General features: G+C 37.2%; 1 protein-coding gene across 3 annotated transcripts; it reads left to right on the top strand.

Moving 5' to 3' along the window:
* The first annotated feature begins 218 nt into the window (after positions 1–218).
* On the top strand, positions 219–21,859 carry LOC132311338 (putative pentatricopeptide repeat-containing protein At1g02420). 3 transcript variants are annotated; one of them, XM_059809217.1, is made up of 3 exons: positions 219–2,401; positions 4,067–4,159; positions 21,418–21,859. In XM_059809217.1, the coding sequence occupies exon 1, from the start codon at positions 332–334 to the stop codon at positions 1,874–1,876; it is 1,545 nt and encodes a 514-aa protein (XP_059665200.1). In that variant the 5' UTR covers positions 219–331; the 3' UTR covers positions 1,877–2,401; positions 4,067–4,159; positions 21,418–21,859. The 3 variants fall into 3 exon arrangements, with proteins under 3 accessions (XP_059665200.1, XP_059665199.1, XP_059665198.1); XM_059809216.1 differs by lacking the exon at positions 21,418–21,859 and adding an exon at positions 20,700–20,913 and having other exon boundaries at positions 219–2,367; XM_059809215.1 differs by lacking the exon at positions 21,418–21,859 and adding an exon at positions 20,700–20,913.
* The last annotated feature ends 387 nt before the right edge of the window (positions 21,860–22,246 follow it).

Raw genomic sequence — 22,246 nt, 5'->3', positions numbered from 1 at the left:
TTCTCTCTCTGGTGTTTTTTTTTATTTATTATTATTTATTATTATTTTTTTTAATCTAAAAACATAAATAAATAAATAATACTCCGTAGCAGACTTAATCGTATCACCTAATCGGGCTAATTCTATAAAGCAAGAGGATGGATTTAGTTGACTTGATAAACGACATCGTTTAGCTTCATCTCCCCACTTTTCAATCTTCTTAAACCCCTCTTCAGTTTAGTTGCTTATTTTGGCTGCCGCTTACATGAAGTAAATTTCTTACTCGCATAGTTGGGTTGAATAGACCTAGAAAGCATAAAAAAAACACAGAGAGAGAGCAAAGAAATCAACAATGTTGATTCTTAAACCCCTCTCTCTTCGATCTTCAACGAGGTATGTTCCTTCTATCTTCCTCTATTTTGATCTTCAAAACCCATGTTCATTTCACTCTCGATCATTTGATCCCTCTGAAAATTCCGCCTTAGACGACGATGTCGAAACCGTATTTCGAATCATCAGTTCGTCTTCGTCCTCGAACGACTTGAAACAATCATTGAAATCAACCAAAGTGTTGCTATCGAACGACTTGATCGATAGAGTTCTGAAAAGGGTCAGATTCAGTCATGCAAACCCATTACAAGCATTGGAGTTCTTCAATTACACCGCCAATCGTAGAGGGTTTTATCACACCTCATTTTCATTAGATACAATGCTTTATATCTTAGGTCGAAACCGTAAATTTGATAAAATTTGGGATGTTTTGATTGAAACGAAGAAAAAAGACCAATCTTTGATATCACCACGCACTGTTCAAGTAGTTTTAGCTAGAATTGCTAAGGCTTGTTCAGTTAGGCAGACCGTTGATTCATTTAAAATGTTCAGGAAGTTTGTTCCAGAATACGGTATCAATTGTTTCAATGCCTTGTTGAGGACTTTGTGTCAGGAGAAGAGTATGACAGATGCTAGGAATGTGTATCATAGTTTGAAACACCAGTTTCAGCCGAATTTACGGACTTTTAACATACTGTTGTCGGGTTGGAAGTCGCCAGAGGAAGCTGAAGTGTTCTTTGAGGAGATGAGGCAAATGGGTGTCAAACCTGATCTTGTGTCTTACAATTGTTTGATTGATGTGTACTGTAAGGGTAGAGACATTGAAAAGGCCTACAAGATAGTCGAAAAAATGAGAGAAGAGGATATATCACCTGATGTGATATCATATACTAGTATAATTGGGGGGTTGGGGTTGGTTGGTCAGCCTGATAAAGCGAGAGATGTTTTGAAGGAAATGAGGGAATATGGATGTTATCCGGATGTTGCAGCATACAACGCTGCAATTAGGAACTTCTGCATTGCGAAGAGGCTTGGTGATGCTTACATGTTGATGGAGGAGATGGTGGTTAAGGGTTTAAATCCGAATGCAACAACTTACAATGTGATCTTTAGGTCTTTCTTTTGGTCGAATGATTTGAGAAGTTCTTGGAGTTTGTATCAGAGGATGAAGGATACTGGGTGCTTGCCGAACACACAGTCTTGTATGTTTTTAATCAGGTTGTTCAGTAGGAATGAGAAGGTGGAGATGGCACTTGAGCTTTGGAGTGACATGGTGGAGAAGGGCTTTGGGTCCTATATTTTGGTGTCTGATGTGTTGTTTGATTTGCTTTGTGATATGGGGAAGTTGATGGAAGCAGAGAAGTGTTTCTTGCAGATGGTAGAGAAAGGGCATAAGCCCAGCAATGTTTCATTTAGAAGGATCAAGGTGCTGATGGAATTGGCTAATAAGCATGAGGCCCTGCAGAATTTATCAGAGAAGATGGTTGCCTTCGGTTCATCAATCCAAAAACCCAAAAGCAAGGAGGGTCTAGCAGAGATGTCGAGCTCGAACTCATTTACATGTTAAATTAGATGGTTGTAACTTAAAGTGGGCTGAGAAGGTGTTGTTAACCACTGGCATATCAAAATTTTTGGGATTGATGTCGAAAAAAATACCCTATAAATGTATTGTTTCACACTAGAAGGGGAGCATGCCATATGAAAGGGTTGAGAGTCAGGCATCTGGGATTTCAGTTATCTTTTTGTTCAACGTATAGCCGAGCTGGTTTGATTCATGACCTTGATTCTGTGCAACTTTGAGTTAGTATTATGTGTGTGAATATTCTCATATTTCAAGTACAATGCTCCTCTTCCTGGACTAGTTTATTGCTGACTTCAGAGAGCACATTTGAGGATTGGGTGAAGAAAAAGAAGGATGAATAAGTTGGATGAATGAAATTGAGGATGTTTGATCCGTCAAAGAAATAAAAACTGAAAAAGCAACACGAGTTCAACACTGCAAGAAAAATGCATTTGAATTGGTTGAACAGGATAAAATTTTGTTGAAAACTAATGAAGGTCAACCCTCATGTAATTTATTCCTTGATTTACTGTAAGGAAATTGCTGCTCTTATAATTATTACTGTTTATTCAATCATTCTTGAAGGTCAACCCTCATGTGTATGTTTTTGCGAGTGTGGGGTACTGTATCACTCTCATGAAAACCTAATTAAGAGAAAATTTATTGAATGAACTCTAAAAGAGATTATATCTGAATGCCACATATATTAATCTTTATTTTTTGCCATCTCATTTTTTTCTTCTCTGGTCTTAGCTTTGATTCAAATGTATTGTGTAAGTCTCTACGGAATTCATTGTGAATATTGGCTGATTGAGTCACAAAATTTTTGGTTTTTAGTAGCAGCTGCTGTGTTACAAGAGTAATTTAAAGATTATCGTATTTCCCCTTAACAGGTATAGTCTCCCTTAATGAAGCAAATGAAGGTTGTTTGCTTGAATATAACTTGAAAGTTGAGACAATAAACTTTATGATATCTTTTAAATTTAGATCCACACAGTTACGCTGCTAGAATAAACAATAATGATCCTTTCCTTTATTGTTGTCTTTCTCAATGGGAGTGCATTGAGATATCACACAACTCAACATCACCTCCTCTCTATTTTAACTGGTAGTTTTTGGGGCACATGCATTGGCTTTAATCAACTTTCATGTCCAGAATGGCTCTAAAATCTCATTCCTGCGGTTGCAAATTTGTGCCATTATAAATTATAAATTGATCAAATGTGTTTTTTTTCATAAAGAAGAGTTCAAATTTTCTCACAAAACCGGCATGAAATGCTTATCAGAGGTTTGGTTTGAGATTCAAAGACTTCATCTCTTCACTATGAAATTCATCCATGAAATCTTGATCTTTGTGAAAGTTCTTATAGGTTTGAGGAAAGGTTCTATGTAGGTTGTCTAATTAAACCGAACACATAATTGACATATGATTCCCACCTGTAACATGATTCGATCAGTGAATATTTCTAAAATTGAAAGTGGGAGTCAATGTTGATTTTGGAAATAATGTGTTATAGTCAGTCATTTTTGCAGTTGTTCTTTAAAGAGTGTCTGACAAATAATGTATTGTATTATTTGGCATTATTGAAAGGAATTTCTTGGATTGGGAGATACAGTTATAATATAAGATATTGTACTCACAGTTCTTTAGCTGAAAACTAAAGTCTAGTGATGTGATATATTATTCTGAAATGATCTATGTAAAAATGCCAGTTATTAAGCCACAAGGTATATGATGGACTCCGTTCTATTCTATTAGGGTGTCAAACAATTAATTATTTAATTTACAGGGATAAAAGATACTGCTCATTTTTATTTTATTTTATTTTATTTATATTTATTTTATTTTTTTGTAAATTCAATTGTAGACCTAGGAAGTTTTGTTGGGGGTTGGGTGTTAGTGTATCATTCTTCAGACTCTAATATGCAAGAGTTTTCCTGCCACTATTCAAATTGACATTGTCTGAAAATGAATCTTTCCGTGCTTAAGTTCCAAGTCTCTCTTTCTCTCTCTCTCTCTCTCTCTCTCTCTCTCTCTCTCTCTCTCTCTCTATCTATCTATCTATCTATATATATGTATGTATACTTCTTCCCCCCAACCCCCTCTGAATCTTTATATATCAAAATAATTCAGCATAGAGATGCTCTTTTGCATATTATTGTCTTAAATGACCTTAAGTTCTCATTGTTCTGCAGGTTTCAATCTAATATTGTTTTGAAGGAAATACACTCAATTGATGTTGATCCATCTTGCCCATATTAATTGGCATTTCATCTTCATGATGGTTGGTAAGTTAGGATTTCCTTTTCTTTTTCTTTCTTTTTTTTTTTTTTTAAAAAAAATATCTTGGTACTGCTTTCTAGGATGTTTAAGCCGCCTTTGATTCTTTTTATTGGTCTCTAAGTATCCTAAATCATCTATCTACTGCATCTGATATGCAATGTCTATCATTGTCAGTTTGTTGGTTTTGAATAGTCGCTTCATCTTATATTTGTTTGTTTAGAATCAAATAATGCTGAATAAGGCTTTCTTCAATTACCTGCTAGAAAGTGAATGTCCTCTAATTATTATCGTGATTTGAAGTTTTTCTGATACCTTGTGTTATAGGGAGTTAGTTTTTTCATCAACCGGTTTTTCAAATTGGATTTTAGTTTAAGAGACCTCGTACTCCATTTGAGGCTCCTTCTACAATCCTGATTGATGCTTATTATTCTGAAACTTGTCAGACCTGTGGTTTTCTTGCTGCAATAACATGATTCTCTTATAAAAGAACCACACACCAATATAGCTGGAGCTGGAATTTGAACTCTCAGAAAGGTCAAACATGTTCATCATGTGAAAGTTCATTTTCTTTAGATGAAAATTTGATAGTTTAGGATGAAATATTCTGTTTGCAAAAGTAGCATAAGAGCGTTAGCTCAACTAAAAGACACTCAACTCAACTCAACAAAGTTTTGTCTTTACTAAATGGAGCTGGCTACATGAATCATGTTCAGCAATTCTACTACCTAAGGCCATAATTTTGATTAAATCAGACACTATTTTTTCCTTTTTGTATAATCTTAATCCATGTTAATCTTGGCCACCATTCCTTAACATTACCCTCAATGTAATTCATTCCAATTTTCCTTAGGGGTCCATTTTTGTTAGATGGAAATTAATAGTGGAAAGTGAAAGTAAAAGAAGGTGAGGTGAAAGAAAGGAAAATATATTTTCCATCCTCTGTTTGATTACCATGAAATTTTTTCAAAAAAATATAAAAAATAAAAAATTACAATTTTATGGTTTGAATAGTATGAAACTTACCATAAAAAGAGAGGTACAATTGAAATGTCAAATATTTTCCTCATGAAAGCAAAATTTTCGTGTGTTTTTTTGTAGGATAATTTGTAGGAAAGTTAGGTGGTTATGGGAAGTTACTTTCCCAGAAAAATTTTCTTTTCCTGCTATCCAAACACTTAAAAAGTCTTAAAATTTTCCATTTCTTTCGTTTTATGCTATTTCCATCTAACCAAACTAAGCCTAATGGTAGGATTATGGTGTTTGTTGCATATAGCCAGATCGTGTTAGTTGTTTTTCTGTCATCCACATCAATGGTTTTAATTTTTTAATTCCCAATATCCCACAAACGTATTCACTTTTAATTTTATCCTGTTTGAGCTGTCTCATCATACATCCATGTCAATGGTTGCATTCTGACCATCCTTATGTGATATACGTGTTTCTTAGCCACTGTTTTGTGATAAGTGTAGTTTCTGGTGGTTATTCTGAACTTGATCTTTTTAATACCTGCGTCAACTTTCTGAAACCAAATTGAGTCTAGCTGATGTTCTCAAGCTTGACTTGTTGAACAATTCAGATTGAAGCTTAAGCTTCAGAATGCCTTGTGTGATCAGTGAATGAACTTGAACAATTCAAGTGATGCAGGATCTTCTTAGAACTGAGAATTGCAATTGAAATTAGGGTTAGGTTTGGGTATAAAATAGCTTATGGTGATTGGGAGCCTCTTTCATACACTTTGGGTGCTGCTAAATTCCCCATCATCAATCACAAAATCTTCGGGCAGTGTTTTGTGTGACGAAAGAAAACAAAATATTGTTAGCAAACTGAGATTAAGTAACTGCTAGGGATTTGATCCTGTGGCAAGGCACACGTTTGTTTACTGGATTTCTTTGTCTTATTGACATGAGCTCACGAAGAACCCTGGATATAGTTGACATAAATTGAGGACATAGGAAGAGATGCATTGGTAAATGCACTGTATTTTTTCATCTCTGCATCAATGTGTTTGGTTATAATCGTAATACTAAAATGTGCCTTGGGAATAAATGCAGATTCATTTAACCATGTCATTTGGAATTGAAATTTTACTAATTAGTCAATAATCTTTTTAGATCTTATATGTAATTGAATTAGCACTTGGACCTTGAAATAGTTGAGATTTGTATCATTTGTTGAATTTGAAGCTAAAGCCCAAAGACTCCTCCCCACCCCCTCCTTTTTTTTGTCAGTGACAAGAAAATACTAGGGGGGAAAACTAATTATTCTTTAACTTCACTTTACCAAAACCGCTTCATATGGTCCAGAACTTGTCAGTGACCTCTTCTGCTGCTATTGTTCTAGTCTATAATGAAACTCAAGTGTTATAGTGTCTGCATATTCCGTTAACAAAATAAAGGCTGTAACGGGCTGAACAAAATGTCCTTTCTTAGTCAGTTTTTCTCACTTGTCAAGGGAAAGTTGAATATACAAAGTGAAGATTGGGAGTTGAAGATTAACTACATTTAAGATTATTTCAACATGCTTCATGAAATCCTATGTTATATGGACTTAGGTATATTTATTGGGGGCAAGTGTGTGCCTAAATATTGGACCCCCTTGATTCCCAAATCTTGGGACACGGGGACTTAGGTTGAAATGTGTCCAAAAATTGGATATGACTACAAGGACGCGTTTTGAACATGTAAATACTAATATGTTATATAATATGATAATGTATGATGCTATATTCTTTAAACATATACTCAATAATAATTTTGATTTAATGAAATGTGGTGAATAGAAAGATTCTAATCTTAAAAGTAATCAAATTTGAGCTTTTCTTCTTCCACCATCACAGGTAGATGATCCGGGTGTCCGATTTGTGTTCATATGTTTAAAATGTTGGACATATATCCCATACCCATACTCATGTTCATGACTTCATGTCGTGTCGACGGAGGTACCTTGAGCAGAGGAGGATAGTCTATGTAATGTAGATAAGGTCCAATCGTGGCTAGGTAAAAGTAATTGAGAGCTTAGAGGATTTAGGATCTAGGTTGGTTAATGAAAGATAGTTGGATTATCTATAAACTAGGTTTTGAACTCAATCTTATTTATTATTTTTTCTTTTTGACAAGTAAAAATTCATTGAAAAGTGCTCAAAAGGGGGACACGGCTGGAACAACGGCACAAGAATTATAGCCACCTCAAGCTATCCACAAAGGACAAGAATCTCCATAGATTTTTACAATTGAAACCATGAACCCAAAAGAATAGAGAACTAAGCACAGAATATCTAAACACCCCACAAGGAGCATCCACCCCATCAAATGATATCCTATTCCTCTCCTTCCAAAGAGCCCACCACAAGCAAAGACTCAAAGAGGGGTTGTCTTCCACACATCTTTGACTTGGGGCTGCACCCGCCAACCATCCCAAGTTGCAATCAAGCTCACTGTAGACTCGGGCATGACCCACTGGATCCCAAAAATAGCACAAAGGAAATCCCAGCCCTCTCTCGCTTTGGGGCAGTGAATAAGGAGATGATCGGCCCACTTACACATGTAATTTCCAATTGATAATAATTTGACACGTCCTCTTTTGATTGACAGTGGTCAAAATCTTCACCAAAGCTGCTGTCCAACCAAAAAAAGCCACCTTCGGGAGGCCTTCGAGCGCCAAATACCTTTCAACGGAAGGGAAGTTCCCTGAGGATTCATCAATTGACAATAGAAAGAGTGGACCTCAAATATCCCGTGGCTGGTAACTGCCCAAATCAACTCATCCATCCCCTCACCTAGATTTAGACTTACGGCAAATCAGGGCCAAAAACTCAATCATCTCTTCCACCTCCCAATCCTGCAAGAAACTCTAGTATTGTACCTCCCAAGATAGTCTCCCGCCATCAAGGTGATAGCAATGATCGGCCTAACGACTAGCGAGGCCCCATCCCTCACCCTGAAGCAAATATGCTTGGAGAATTCATCCCAACTCTTCCGGATGCTCTTCCACAAGTCAACTCCCACCAGGTGCTGTGAAATAAAGCAAAAAATAAGGAAAAACATATCAAACACACACAACAAGAACACATAGATTTTTACTTGGTTCACCCAAAAACTAGGCTATGTCCAAAGGTTGCAAGGATTTTACTATGTTAAAAAACTGCACAAGATACAGAGTCCGAGAATTCAGAATGAATAAATACTCTCGCTCTAGGGCGACATAACAAGTGCGAAAAATACCGAAATGTCCTCCAAAGTTGGATCCGCGAAGTTAGGCCTTAGTGTAAAGTATTAAACAGGCTCCACACAACCCATCACCGGGGACCTCAACACCAACAAGCACAACCTACCTCTATCCTCACCATATCTACCGCAGATGGACCTCCTCTATAGCCTATGCCTCTCCACCCCATAACCCCACAACCATTTGCCTAACAAAGCTTTGTTGAACAAGTCCAATCTTCGCACACTCGGTCCCCTCGGTTGAATGGGTACAGATTTGCTTCCAACCCACAAGGTAGTATCTGAACTCATCTCCCATGTCTCTCCACAAGAAATTCCTCTTTGACCTCCCTAACCTCCTCAACACAGAGGCCGGGATCGGGAAGAGGGACATAAAGTAAATAGGAAGTCTCGAAAGGGTGCTCTTTAGCAGAGTCTGACGCCCCCCTTTTGATAAATACTATTGGAAGGGCAAATGTGAGATCGTCATTTGGCTAAAGAGGTCTCTCCCAACCCCGAAACCTCTTTTATAATCCACTCACTTGCTCTCCTCGTTAGACTGAAAGTCTCCACCACAATGATGAAAAGAAATTTAGATAACAGATCCCCTGCCTTAAACCTCTCTAACCGCTGAAGAATCCTGAAGGGACACCATTTGAGAATCTCATCATGGAAACACAAAACTGGATCCATCCCCTCCATCTCTCCCCATATCCCATCCTCTCCAAAACATAAATCAGGAAATCCTAGTTCACGTGGTCATAGGCTATCTCTACATCAAGCTTACGCACCACCCCAAGCTTACTAGTGCTGCATCTGGCATCCACACACATCACTAGCCACGAAAACCGAGTTTAGAATTTGGCGACCTCCAACAAAGGCATTATGGGACTTTAAATGACCTCGTCAAGCACTTCAATTTTGCCGCTACGATTTTGGAAATAAGCTTATACATAGTGCCCACCAAGCTCATAGGTCTAAAATCCTGAATGTCTACGGAACCACCCTTCTTCAGAATCAGTGCAATGAAAGAAGCGTTCATAGACTTCTCAAATTTTCCATGCGAATGGAAGAAATGAATAGTTGCCATAAACTCCCTCCTCACCACCTCCCAATTATGATGAAAGAAGGCTTTGGAGAAACCATCCAACCATGGGGCTTTGTCTTCGCTACAATTCCGCAATGCCAAGACCACCTTCTCCTCCTCAAACGGCCACTCCTAGCAATCTCTATCCTTAGAAATCGAGTCAAACTTCAAGCTCCCTAGAAAAGGTCTCCAACCAAGGTCTCCGTAAAGAGTTGCTGATAGAACAGAATGACACCGCTCTACGCCTCCTCCTCCTTACTCAACATAGAGCCATCCACCTTGATTCAACGTATATGGTTGCCCCTCCGATTAGTATTGGTCAACCTATGGAAGAACCTTGTATTCCCATCCCCTTCCTTAAGCCACAACGCCCGGGACATCTGTCTCCATGAAATCTCCTCCCAAATCGCTATCTCCCCAATTTCCGCCTTACACTCCTCCCTCCTCTCCCTCTCTTCCTCACCCAAGCCCTCCATGCCTTCCTTCCGATCAAGATCCGTAATTTCTCTCAAATGCCTATTCTACCTCTACTCTTGAGATCCTCCTTCAACCGGCGCAGCTTGCTCACAAGCACAAAATTCAGAGTCCTAAGACCTCATAAGCTAACCACCATTGTTGGACCATCTCCTCCTTAAACCCTTCCGCTCTAAGCCATATATTCTTTAACTTAAACGGTGCCTTCCTCCTCCTCAAACCTCCACAATCATGCAACAAGAGAACATGATCGAACACCGGCCTAACCAGCGCCACCTAGGCCACATCCGAAAACCTCTCATCCCAATCCCCCGAGATCAAGAATTGATCCAATCGGGACAAAGCTAGACCTCTCTACCACTAGACAAGTGTCCTTTTTTATTTCTTTCTTTCTTTTTTTCTTTTTTCTTTTTTCTTTATTTATTTATTTTTTTTTCAAGTCGAATATGTCAAAGGATACATCGGGGACACGTCGGAGGACTTGCCTGTTCGGATTTTTTTTAAAAAAGAGAGAGGATGAAGGTGCATATATATGTGTGTGTTTTCTTTCAAAGTGAGATCTATGAAGTGAGACAACAAACCTAGAGATCTAACTATATGAAGAGACGGAGGGGATGAGAGAGCAACCACTGGGCAAAAAAGAGGAACGACAACATAATCTGGGATGGCTCCATCTATTGTGGGTGAGCCAGATGTGTCTTCCATGGGTGTTGAGCTTTAGCGTTCAGAACAGACACATGAGATGCTCCCACTATGGGTGGAGCATTTGTACATAGAGTATGACTATAGGCAGTGAAGGGGAGAGAGATGGAGGAGATGGGAGAGGCATTTGGTTGAGCGTGAGAGAACCTGACAAGTGACAAAATTATATTTTAAAAGAATTTGGACCTATGACTTATATTTTTCATGAGTAGTATGGGTTATTTGGTGAGCCTAATTTAAATAGGTTATGTTTAAAAATATAAATTAAAATCGAGTAAAATTAAAATTTATATATAATAAAAAAATAATTTTTTTTATTATTTTACCGTCGTATCCTTGCCGTAACCTATTTTTTTGAAATTTGCCATATCTCTGTGTTAGTGTCGTGTCATACCCGTGTCCCGTGTCCATGTTTGTGCTTCATAGATGACGAAGCTCAGACTGTACAAGAATATTCTTCTCTCCTTTTCTGAAGGATGCTTGAACGTCCCACATGGAAGGACCACACATCAAACTTCAAAAAAGCCTCCCCCCATTCCCAAATCTCCTCTTTCAGAACCCTAGAAGGTTCCTTCTGAGAAGTGAAAATGAAACAGGAGTCCGGGAGAGCAGTCTATGGGTGCTCATGGTTCTATTCCGACGGATTTGGGAGTAATTTGGAACCAAACCTATTCCACAAAAACTGGAACCATACCGGACCGTGAGGACCAATGGACTGAACCAAACTAAACTGTGAGGGACCGGTTCAGTTCACTTTGGTTCCACGTAACTAGCCTTGGAGATAATTGGATCCAATAACTAGTTTAGGCCCAATGAGCCTAATTTTAAGAATTTTTTGATTTACGTGTTATTTTGTGGCTCAAGCCTAAATACCTGATTTACATGCTATTTTTTACACCAAGTGAAATAAACACATGTTGATTCACCTGCTGATTTATCAAATTACACCAAGTGAAATAATTACTGACTTGCATTTTTTTTTTTTTTTTGGAGAATCAAGCCCAAACACCTCACTAGCAAAACCAAACTGCAACATTTGCTGATTACTACAAAACCTAGCACAATGGCAACTGCAAACAAACAAAAACTCAATATACTAACTGTTAGCAGATCTGATAGCCACGATTTATGGAATAACATACCGTATTAGTAGATTGATTATGTTATAGAATATGCCTAGAATATGTTGTGATTTGATTTAGATTTGATTTAATTTCCTTTCTTGTAATACGAGCATGTGCTCTTTTTATCTATAAATACTAGAGCTGTGAATAAGTGATTAATTTCATTCAAGCCTTTACATAATTTTCTCATACTTCTTCTTTTTATATTTTTATTTGGTATCAAAGCCAGGGTGGTCCGACTGCAATGAGGGCATTGCGAGTTTGGCACCACCCATTTGGGAATGGTCTAAGGTGACATCGCCCATCCAAGAGGTGTCGGGTGGTGTGTGCCGCATTGCAACAAGCTAAAAGTGCGTAGTGTGGCCAAGTTTGAATTTATAGAGTACCACAACTACCTCTAACTACTAATATAGCTAGGGTGAGTAGGGATCGTCCCAAGGGAAAAAGGGCTGTATTTATATGGAAACAATGTTGGATTAGTAGGTCAAGTGATCAAAAGATGGTTTGTTGGTTGAGTTAAACTACAAATTAAACTAGACAAATGCAATATAAAACAGCTAAATTGAGTAAAGTGTAGAGAATAGGAGAGAGGAGTCTTGGGTCATAGAGTTCACCACTAAGCATCACCTTCCTAGACATTCAATGTTTAATGGATTAAGGGGGGAAATTGTGTTGCAAATGAGAGTGTGTGCCATTGATTGAAATATTAGCATGGATGGCCAAGTAAGCATGCATTGTCTAGCCAATCTAGTGAATAGTACAACATATTAAATTAATCCATTAATCCTTCCATAAGCCCACAATCAATGCACATCATCAAATTAGAGAAATATACTACTTGCATTCATAAGCATGGAACATTAAACAACAAGAATGGATTGTCCACCTATCTAAGAAAGTAAGGCAACTACACTACAACTAAGCTAGTGACATGAAAATTAAACTAAGGTTGTGGCACAATTCATCAAGAAATAAGTATGAACCATCAAATAAACATCAAGAGTATTCTATTTAAGCACCATGCCTTGACCATCACTAGATTCATAATATCAACACACATAGACATGCATCAATGTAACAAAATCTAGAGATAAACACATGAACATCCATTCTAGCATATATAGACATATGAATAGAATTAAATGATCAATTGGAAGTATTAAACTACACAAATCATGGTAGAAACAAGATTTATATATATATCAAAGGTCAAGACAAGAATTACAACACTAATCCCCATTAATTACAAAGCATCAAAGTCTAGGAGGCATGCTTAGGGCGAGCTCTAGCCCCAAGAAGATGTTTAGCCACTCATTGATGTTGTCATCTAACCCTCAAGGGCTATCTCCATACTAGAAATGATCTTCTTCCTCCTTGGTGGAAACCTTAGAAGAGAGGAAGAACTTTCCCAACTTGTGTATTATCTCTCTAATCACTAGCCAAGTCTAACTAATCTCACCAACCTCTTTACTCAAAATAGCCAAAATCCTTATATAGGTAGCTCAAATGTCACACCTAATGGTTAGACCTTCTGCACTAGGACCTCCCAATGATTGCACCGCGAGCACACATTTAATTTGGCTTGAAATCAACTTTTCACGCAACTCGAGGTAGTTCGATCGATCGAACCTTGGTGGCGCCTTTTTGGAATAAAGACAAGGCTGAGATATTTTTGGGAAGAGGACAAAAGTGGTAGGTGAGGATAAGATCAAAGATGTTCGATCGATTGAAGAAGGTATTTTGCTGAGGATAAGGACAAAAAGCTCGATCCATCTTGGCATTGTTAGAACGATCACTGTGTTATCGATCTGAGCTTTGTTCGATCGATCGAAGAGTGCTTCCTTTTACCAACTTGCTTCCATTTTGTTCCTTTTTTCCATTGAGCTTGAGATTGCATCTTTTATGCTCTAATTCAGCTGAATTAACTTATTTTGGGGATAAATGCCTAAAAAGGGAAATAACATGAAATTAGAATAAAATGGGAAAATAAGATAGGATAAGGTACTAGAACGTTCAATCTTAAGGGGTTTAAATGCGCACTTTTCAGTGCTCATCATCGGGTAGTCAAGATGGTCCGACCTCAATGAGGGTGTTGCGAGTTTGGCACCACTTATTCAGAAATGGTCTGAAGAGACATAGTTGTTTCTTTTTTATGGTCTGAGAAGGCATTTTTATGGTCCGAGGAGACATTGTTGAATCTTTCATCTACATTGTTTAAACATATGTATGAAGGGGAATGGTCTGAGGAGACATTGTTGATTCTTCCATCTACATGTTTTAAACATATGTATGAAGGGAAATGGTCTGAGGAGACATTGTTGGTTGTTTATAGTCTGAGGAGACATGATTGGTTGTTTATGGTCTAAAGTGACATTGTTAATTATTTATGGTCTGAGGAGACATTTTTGATTTGTTGATCGGCATTTCATCTGACAGAAAATCATCGCCAGTTAAATTTGCACTCTATTTGTTACAAGCTCTCAGCACCTTGCAGACATTCTTACAAAGGGCGTCATCAAGATTGTATTTGAGAATGCATTGTCGTTTCAGATATCCACGCACCAACTTGAGGGGGAGTGTTAGCAGATATGATAGTCACGATTTATGGAATGGCTTACCGTATTAGCAGAGATTTGATTATGCTATAGAATATGCCATAGAATATGTTGTGATTTGATTTAGATTTGATTTAATTTCCTTTCTTGTAATACGAGCATGTGCTCATTTTATCTATAAATACTAGAGCTGTGAATGAGTGATTAATCTCATTTAAGCCTTTACATAATTCTCTCATTTTTCTTCTTTTTATATTTCTACTCTAACTAAAGATCATTAAACAGCTCAAGCAAATCCACCAACACCAATAAACCAACAACCAGCAGTATGATAGACCAAGCCATGGAGTTAAACTTGTAATGTCATGGATTTTGATCAACCAAGTAGTGGTGGAAGTAGTGGTTTAAAGGTACTCAGTACTCTTATTGATTTACAACATTTGGCAAAAGTAGAAAATGTGGGAAGTAAATCAGAAGAGGAGAGATATTTAGAGGAAGCTTGTGTGTATGAAAACTTTGAAATCTTGAGTTGGTAGTGTTAATACCACAAATCTGGACAAGTGGAAAGTTGACATATGGCGAGTTCCAAGGGAACTTGCCACACCAGATTAGTTCCAGCAATTGGAAAAGGAATGCTATCATGTAGGCAGTTCCACCTAGCCACTCAAGTCTTAAGTATCGAACCGTTCAAATGCTGACACATGGCACTAAAAAATGAATCAAAGGTGGAAGGGATTCAATGAGACACAATCCCACCATAAGAACATTTGTGGTCCATTACTGCCATATGGCAAACATCGGGATAGCCATGTGCACCTTTGACCTAGTCATCAAGAGTGGCAACTCCCCACTCCTATAATATCTCCTAGTTTGTAGGATTTACTCCAAGAAAGACATGCAACGGTTATGGCATATATGGAATGCCAAAAATAGACTTAGTCATTGAAGGAAGTAGAAGTCCATTCCTAAAAATTCTCCTATATTATAGGAGTTGCTTCAGAAATCATGCAACTGTTATATAGAAACTTCCAGGATATTTAAAGATTAGGTTGACCAAGTAAAGAAGGAAAGTGGAAACGTGGTGCTATAATTCTCCTACTTTGTAGGGAAGTTCGAACAACCATGCAACCATTTGTCAAGGTTCATTGAATTTTCATGCTGAATTAAAGCAAACTTCTAAAAATAGAAACGTGGATATCAGAAAAATGGGGAAGCGTATAATTGTATATATATATACCAAATTCATACATGCAAATGGAAGTTGCTTGATTATGGAATACGTGATGCTATAGAGGCGTACTAAGAGGAAAGTCCAACCAAATGAGGAGTTACCAAAATTGAAGGAGACATGCATATGTATGATGATGTGTACATATACGAGTAATATATATATATATATATATGTGTATATATATATAAGTTCAGAATTCTAGGGGAAGAGGGATTCTGCATAAGAAGGAAACCACCAAGACATGGGGCACCTGGCAATGTACAAGCTTGCCAAGTATAAGTTTTCAGTTTCTCCATTCAACCATTGTAGCCAACTACCGGAAGTTACTGGGAATCATGGGTAACAGGGTGAAGATTAAAGTACAACACTTTATAAGAATTATGAGAAAGAACCCCGAATGTGGAGGAAACCGCCAATAAAGCTAAGTGGAAGGAACAGACTGCACTTGCTGCTAGTTTGGAGGGAATGAACATGCATGTTGTTGAGAGGTACTGCCTTCATTAAATGTGGCTAGCCTATTGACTTGGAAGGCTAATTGTTGAGTCCCTTCAGAATTATTTGGCCTAGAGGCCAAGTTTTGATTCAAACTTCCAAAAGACCGTTCTAACATAGATTGAAACCTATGATAGATTCGGTCTACCAAATTTTTAAACTTCCGCTCTTGAGAATGAACGGCTTTTGCTTGATCTTGAGCATACCTGTCTTGTTGGAAAGCCATCATGCGGATGTTATCCATAATAGGCCCGTTTGCATCTCTTCTACTTCGGTAGGGTCTTGGACAGACTTGCCTTGCTTTCTTCCACTAGCCATGAAACAATCTGTCTAAATGTCCCATCGGGCGTGCCAATATGTTTGGCTCACAAAAAATCATAAACGTGGTCCCTTCAGGGCGAGTGGAAGAGGGTTGCGGGTGTGCCAAAAACTACTGTCGTTCCAAAAAGGAGCTCCAAACAATATTCCAATGGAAAGTTGTCGGGATCAGGCGATTGAAAAGAAGTTTGGAATGACCACTTCCAGGGGTTCTTTCTGCCTTGAAAAAGGACTTCGGGATTGTTCTAATGCTAGTGGAAAGAAAGACGGAATTGAAAGTGTAGGACTTGCAATTAAAAGTGCTGTGAACTACTTGTTGGAAAGTAGGAAGAGAAAGTGCTGGACTTGTATTAAACATAACTGAAATACATTACTGGAATGTAAAGATAAATGAAATGAAATTGATAAATAAAGATGCTGTGTTGTTGTGTGTATTGAACAGGATTTGCATACTAAGCCTAAGGGTTCTATTTATAGAGCTTCTCATACAACAGTTGAGGGTGACAGTTCTAGTAGCTATTGAACCTTCCATTTGACCCTCCTTTGGACTGCCAAGTGTCCCATGTCCTTAGCAGTTACCTCTGGTTAGACATATGTAAAATCATGTATTTCCATGATCTATAACTTCTGAGGAGTGGTTTTGCTGGTTGAATGCTTGTTACAAGCATTTACCCACGTTCTGGAACTGCCAGATGGAAAGGCAGCGGTTCCAGCAGCAGTTACACCTTCCACTTGGCTTGTCTCTGAACTGCCAAGTGTCCCATAATTTGGTGGTTTCCTCCATATTTGGGGTTCTTTCTCAGAATTCTTCTAAAGTGTTGTACTTTAATCTTCACCCATGATTCCCAGTAACTTCCGGTAGTTGGCCACAATGGTTGAATGGAGAAACTGAAAACTTACACTTGGCCAAGCTTGTACGCTGCCAGGTGCCCCATGTCTTGGTGCTTTCCTTCTTGTGCAGAATCCCTCTTCCCCTAGAATTCTGAACTTACATATATAGATATATATATTACTCATATATGTACACATCATCATATATATGCATGTCTCCTTCAATTTTGGTAACTCCTCATTTGGTTAGACTTTCCTCTTCGTACGCCTCTATAGCATCATATATTCCACGATCAAGCAACTTCCATTTACATGCATGAATTTGGTATATATATATATAATTATACGCTTCCCCATTTTCTGATATCCACGTTTCTATTTTTAGAAGTTTGTTTTAATTCAGTATGAAAATTCAATGAACCTAGATATAATGGTTGCATGGCTGTTCGAACTTCCCTACAAAGTAGGAGAAATCATAACACCACGTTCCCACTTTCATTCTTTACTTGGTCAACCTAATCTTGAAATATCCTGGAAGTTTCCATATAGTAGTTGCATGATTTCTGAAGCAACTCCTATAATATAGGAGACTTTTTAGGAGTGGACTTTTACTTCCTTCAATGACTAAGTCTATTTTTGGCATTCCATATATGCCATAACCGTTGCATGTCTTTCTTGGAGTGAATCCTACAAACTAGGAGATATTATAGGAGTGAGGAGTTGCCATTCTTGATGACTAGGTCAAAGGTACACATGGCTATCCCGATGTTTGCCATGTGGCAGTAATGGACCACGTGTTCTTATGGTGGGCTTGTGTCTCATTGAATCCCTTCCACCTTTGATTCATTCTTTAGTGCCACGTGTCAGCATCTGAACGGTTTTATACTTAAGACTTGAGTGGCTAGGTGGAACTGCCTACAGGGTAGCATTCCTTTTCCAGTTGCTGGAACTAATCTGGTGTGGTAAGTTTCCTTGGAACTCGCCATATGTCAACTTTCCACTTGTCCAAATTTATGGTATTAACAGGTAGAAGATAAATTGTTTGTGGTATAAGGTTCTTTCCAAAGTTGCTATTCCCGTTTCCACTGTTGCTTTTTAGTCAGCTTTTAGTATCGAAGGTCGTGTCCTTGATCCATTCCGTAGTTCTCTTACTTCTAAGATTGTGGAATGGTTGATTTGTGCACATGATTGGTTATGTACCTCGCCGCTCCCAAGTGAAGTTGAAGCAAATTTGGATTAAATTGAAGTTCTTGACTCGGTAATTTTTATTTTATCATGTAATTTACTTATAAGCATTTGTTAATTGTTAACTTGAATAAAATCATTTACTTTTGCGGCCGTAACTACTGGTTGAGGACTTTTGAGATTGAGTTCGGGTAGCAAAATGTCACATTTGATGGTAAATCATTTTATTGTTGATAGATGTTTAGTAATTTTTAACTATGTTTTGCTAATAATTAGTAATTAACCACACATTTCACTTTTCCATGAACTTTTGTTCTTTGTCCTTGAAGCTTGAAAATTGGATGTATTTTCTGGGCTCTCTAGATTATAGTTATTAAACAGTTTATAAATTTGCCTGCTGTGATTGTTCTACTTATAACTTTGGGAATATTTTTATGTTTTGTGGCTGGATTCTCTTTCTGTTAGTTGTTGGTTTTTTAGTGTTGGAGGAGTTGCCTTCTTGTAAATTTTGGAATATTTTCTATTTTGTGGCCGGATTCTCTTCCTGCTGGTTGTTGGTTTATTGGTGTTGGTGGAGTTGCTTGAGGTGTTTAATGATCTGTTGTTATTTTATTAAATTTTTGTTTGGTTGTAGAAGTTGCCATTGTGCTAGTTTCTGTAGTAATAGTAGTAATCAACAAGTGTTGCAGTTTAGTTTTGCTAGTGTTATGGATTAATTGAATTAATAGGTGTTTGTATTGAATCAGTAGGTGTTTGGCCTTGAATCTCAAAAGAAAAAAAAAAGAAAAAAGAAAAACATGTAAATCAGTAATTATTTCACTTGGTGTAATATTATACATCAGCAGGTGTTTGGGCTTGAATCAACACATGTTTATTTCACTTGGTATTAAAAATAGCATGTAAATCAGATGTTTGGGCTTGAGCCGCATTTTTTAAATTGGGCTCATTGGGCCTGAGCAAGTTATTGGACCCAATTATCTTCAAGACTAGAACCATGGAACCGAATCGAGCCGATCCCTCACACTTCGGTTTGGTTTTTATTTTTATTTTTCATCAGTCTGGTTTGGTTCCCGTTTTTGTGGAATGGTTTGGTTCCAAAATACTTCCAATTTTCCAAACCAGTCCGAACCAAACCGTGTGCACCTTCTCCACGTCCCTGTCGAACGTACCCACTAGGCAATACTGCAGAATCTCTCGTCTTCTTGCAGTACAACGATTGTCTACCTTGAATGTTACCCCACTCACCAACTGTAGTTGCTTGACCTCGCCAGCCTTTGGGAACCACGGCAGTTTCTGTACCTCTAGGAACAACGGATCAAGACCATTTTTTCTCTGTTCACTTGATAAAAAAATTTGTAAGTAAATAATACTAAGGGGGCACTCTTTTTTAACTCAATTCAATTAGTGAATTGAGCTTTGAGGCTTTAGTACACACTTGGAAATTGGTTTGGATGAACTTAGTGAAGACAGTAAGTTGTGTACTGGTACGTTCAAAATTTGCACTGGCACTCTCTGTTGAAATTACCCAAAATTCAATTTCATAAAGTTGTGCACCAATACACTTGAAACCTACACCGGGACACCAAGGTGAGTTTTGCATAATTGGATTCCAGAAACATTTCATCATTACTCCTAAAACCTGCAGCGGTACACTCATCAAAGAGCGAAATTGCAATTGTTTGCAGTTCCAAATCAATCAGTTATTCTGGATTGAATGCATGTTGACCTTACTTAGTAAGTCAACTATTCTGAATTGAATTCATCGTGAACTTATTTGCGGACTTAAAATAGCGTTTCTAAGAGGGATTTTGTATAAATATTGAGAGTTAACAAGGCATAAGAGAAAAACAACCATAAATTAGGACCACATGGAAAACCTATAAAACTGTGTTTTGGATTGAGAACATGGAGATTCAACGTTTAATCTGAATTGATTACTCAAGACTAGGTCCTGTGGTTTTTTCGTATTTATGGTTTTCCACATAAAAATTTGGTTGTCTTGTTACTATTTCTCTTTACTTTCAATCACATGTATGCATGATTGATTGTTAAGCCAGATTGAGAATTAACTTGGTGATGATATAAGTTTAATATCAATCAAAAGAAGTCTGTTCACTCCCCTCTAGGCCGTATGCATCAACTCACAAATTGTCTAAATTGCATGTGCAATGGCATTCACATATCAGATGTCCTATGATGTTTGGGCTTGGCAATTATTCTATTGTGGTTACATAGTAATTGCAACTACTAATTGTGTCTGCTGTTTTTAAATAAGTTACATTTGATTTCTTAATGCTTCCCAAAAGTAGTTAATTTTTAATATACAAACTTGTGACATTTGCAGAGTTATTCAGTTGGGATGCTGATGCTACTCCTTAATGGATGAAATTTGTGTTTGTGTTTGTTTTTGTTTTGCTAAGTGACGGCTTTATGCATGCCCTTCTTTATCTCTTATAGTGTCTTCTGATGTACCACCCTTCTCAACAGTGTGATTAACTCGTTTCTTTTTGTAATTGTAGCCAAAGATGTATAATTTAAGAGACACACACACACACACACACAAAAGAAAGAAAAAAAATTTGAAAAAAAGAAGAAAATAAACTGCAATTCTGACTTTTGCATTCTCATCCTGATACTTAAAAAAGTTTATTTAGATGAAGAAAATAAAACAAATTATTTTTGTTACTGCTGTATTCAAGAACCCGTATTTATAGTCTACATGATAATGCCAAATTCCCCAGGTGAAATAGAGCTTCTCCTTGCCTTCTTACCTCATTATTTTTGGGTTAGCTGAATCAGTTCAAATTTCAATTTCAATACACTGGTCTGTATGTGATGTAAGTTAATGAAATTTGTTGGTTTCTCAATGCTTGTGATAAGAACACACTGATAAATCCTTGGTGTTTTCACTTTACTATTTCACTTTACTATTATTTATTATTAATTTTTATTGATTTGGTAGCAAATAGTGATAAATCCATGGTGTTTTCACTTTACTATTTTTCATAATTTTTTATTTTATCTTATTTATTATTAATTTTTATTGATTTGGTTGCAAACAGTGTGTAGCCCACATTGGAATTCGAGATGGTAAAAAGTGGAAGTATTCGGCATTATTGTGTGGATCATATTAACGTATTATTTTGAGTTTCAACACAATTACTTCGAGTCTTGAACTAATTGTCTTGAATCACAATTTAGTATATGTTTGAGAGCATTGAATCGAATCGGTGTCTTAGATTTGGTATCGGAAAAGTTTTGTTCAAAATTTGTATTAAATTTTTTTCAAACCTAAAATCGAAGCACAGATTTGATGGGTTAATGCTCACAACTTGCAAGAGAACAACTTGCAAGAGAATATCTGATCTATAAACTAGATAGTGGATGAAAACTGTCCTCATCCCTTCATAACCCATGTGGTTTGACAGCTATTGTAGAATATCATTTCATTACAAAATACAAATTGCTCACCTTATCCTAGTTTGCCTCATTTCTACTTTGTATTTCCACCTTTCAGTTCAGGTGCTGAGGTTTGCATCCAATTTAATGACTCAAACCTCAGTCAAGTTTCTAAATCATGTCCTTTGAATCAAGTTGAAATTGAAACAAATGTTGTGTTTAGTTGCACAAAATTGGAGTTTTAGAATTGGAATTTGTGTAATTGGAGAAAAGTAATTAATAAAATTGAATTAATTTTTTTTTTTTCAATTTTATCAATTCCAATTCCATATTGCTGAACATAAGGTAAGTGAAATACCGTATAGTAGTCGATAAATGTAATCTACTAGTATCTTTGAGAAATACAAATAGTTGATAGTTGTAATCGACTAGTGTCTTTTCAATTTCTCAAAGTAAGAAAGAGGCAAGAATTAAATCTCAACATATTATCAG

The sequence above is a fragment of the Cornus florida genome, unplaced genomic scaffold, assembly GCF_030987335.1.
Source record: "Cornus florida cultivar Cherokee Brave unplaced genomic scaffold, ASM3098733v1 CherokeeBrave_3.0.0_Hap2_Chr06, whole genome shotgun sequence".
NCBI classification, from domain to species: domain Eukaryota; kingdom Viridiplantae; phylum Streptophyta; class Magnoliopsida; order Cornales; family Cornaceae; genus Cornus; species Cornus florida.
The sequence above is the reverse complement of the archived record's forward strand: the minus strand, read 5'-3'. Positions and strand labels throughout refer to the sequence as shown.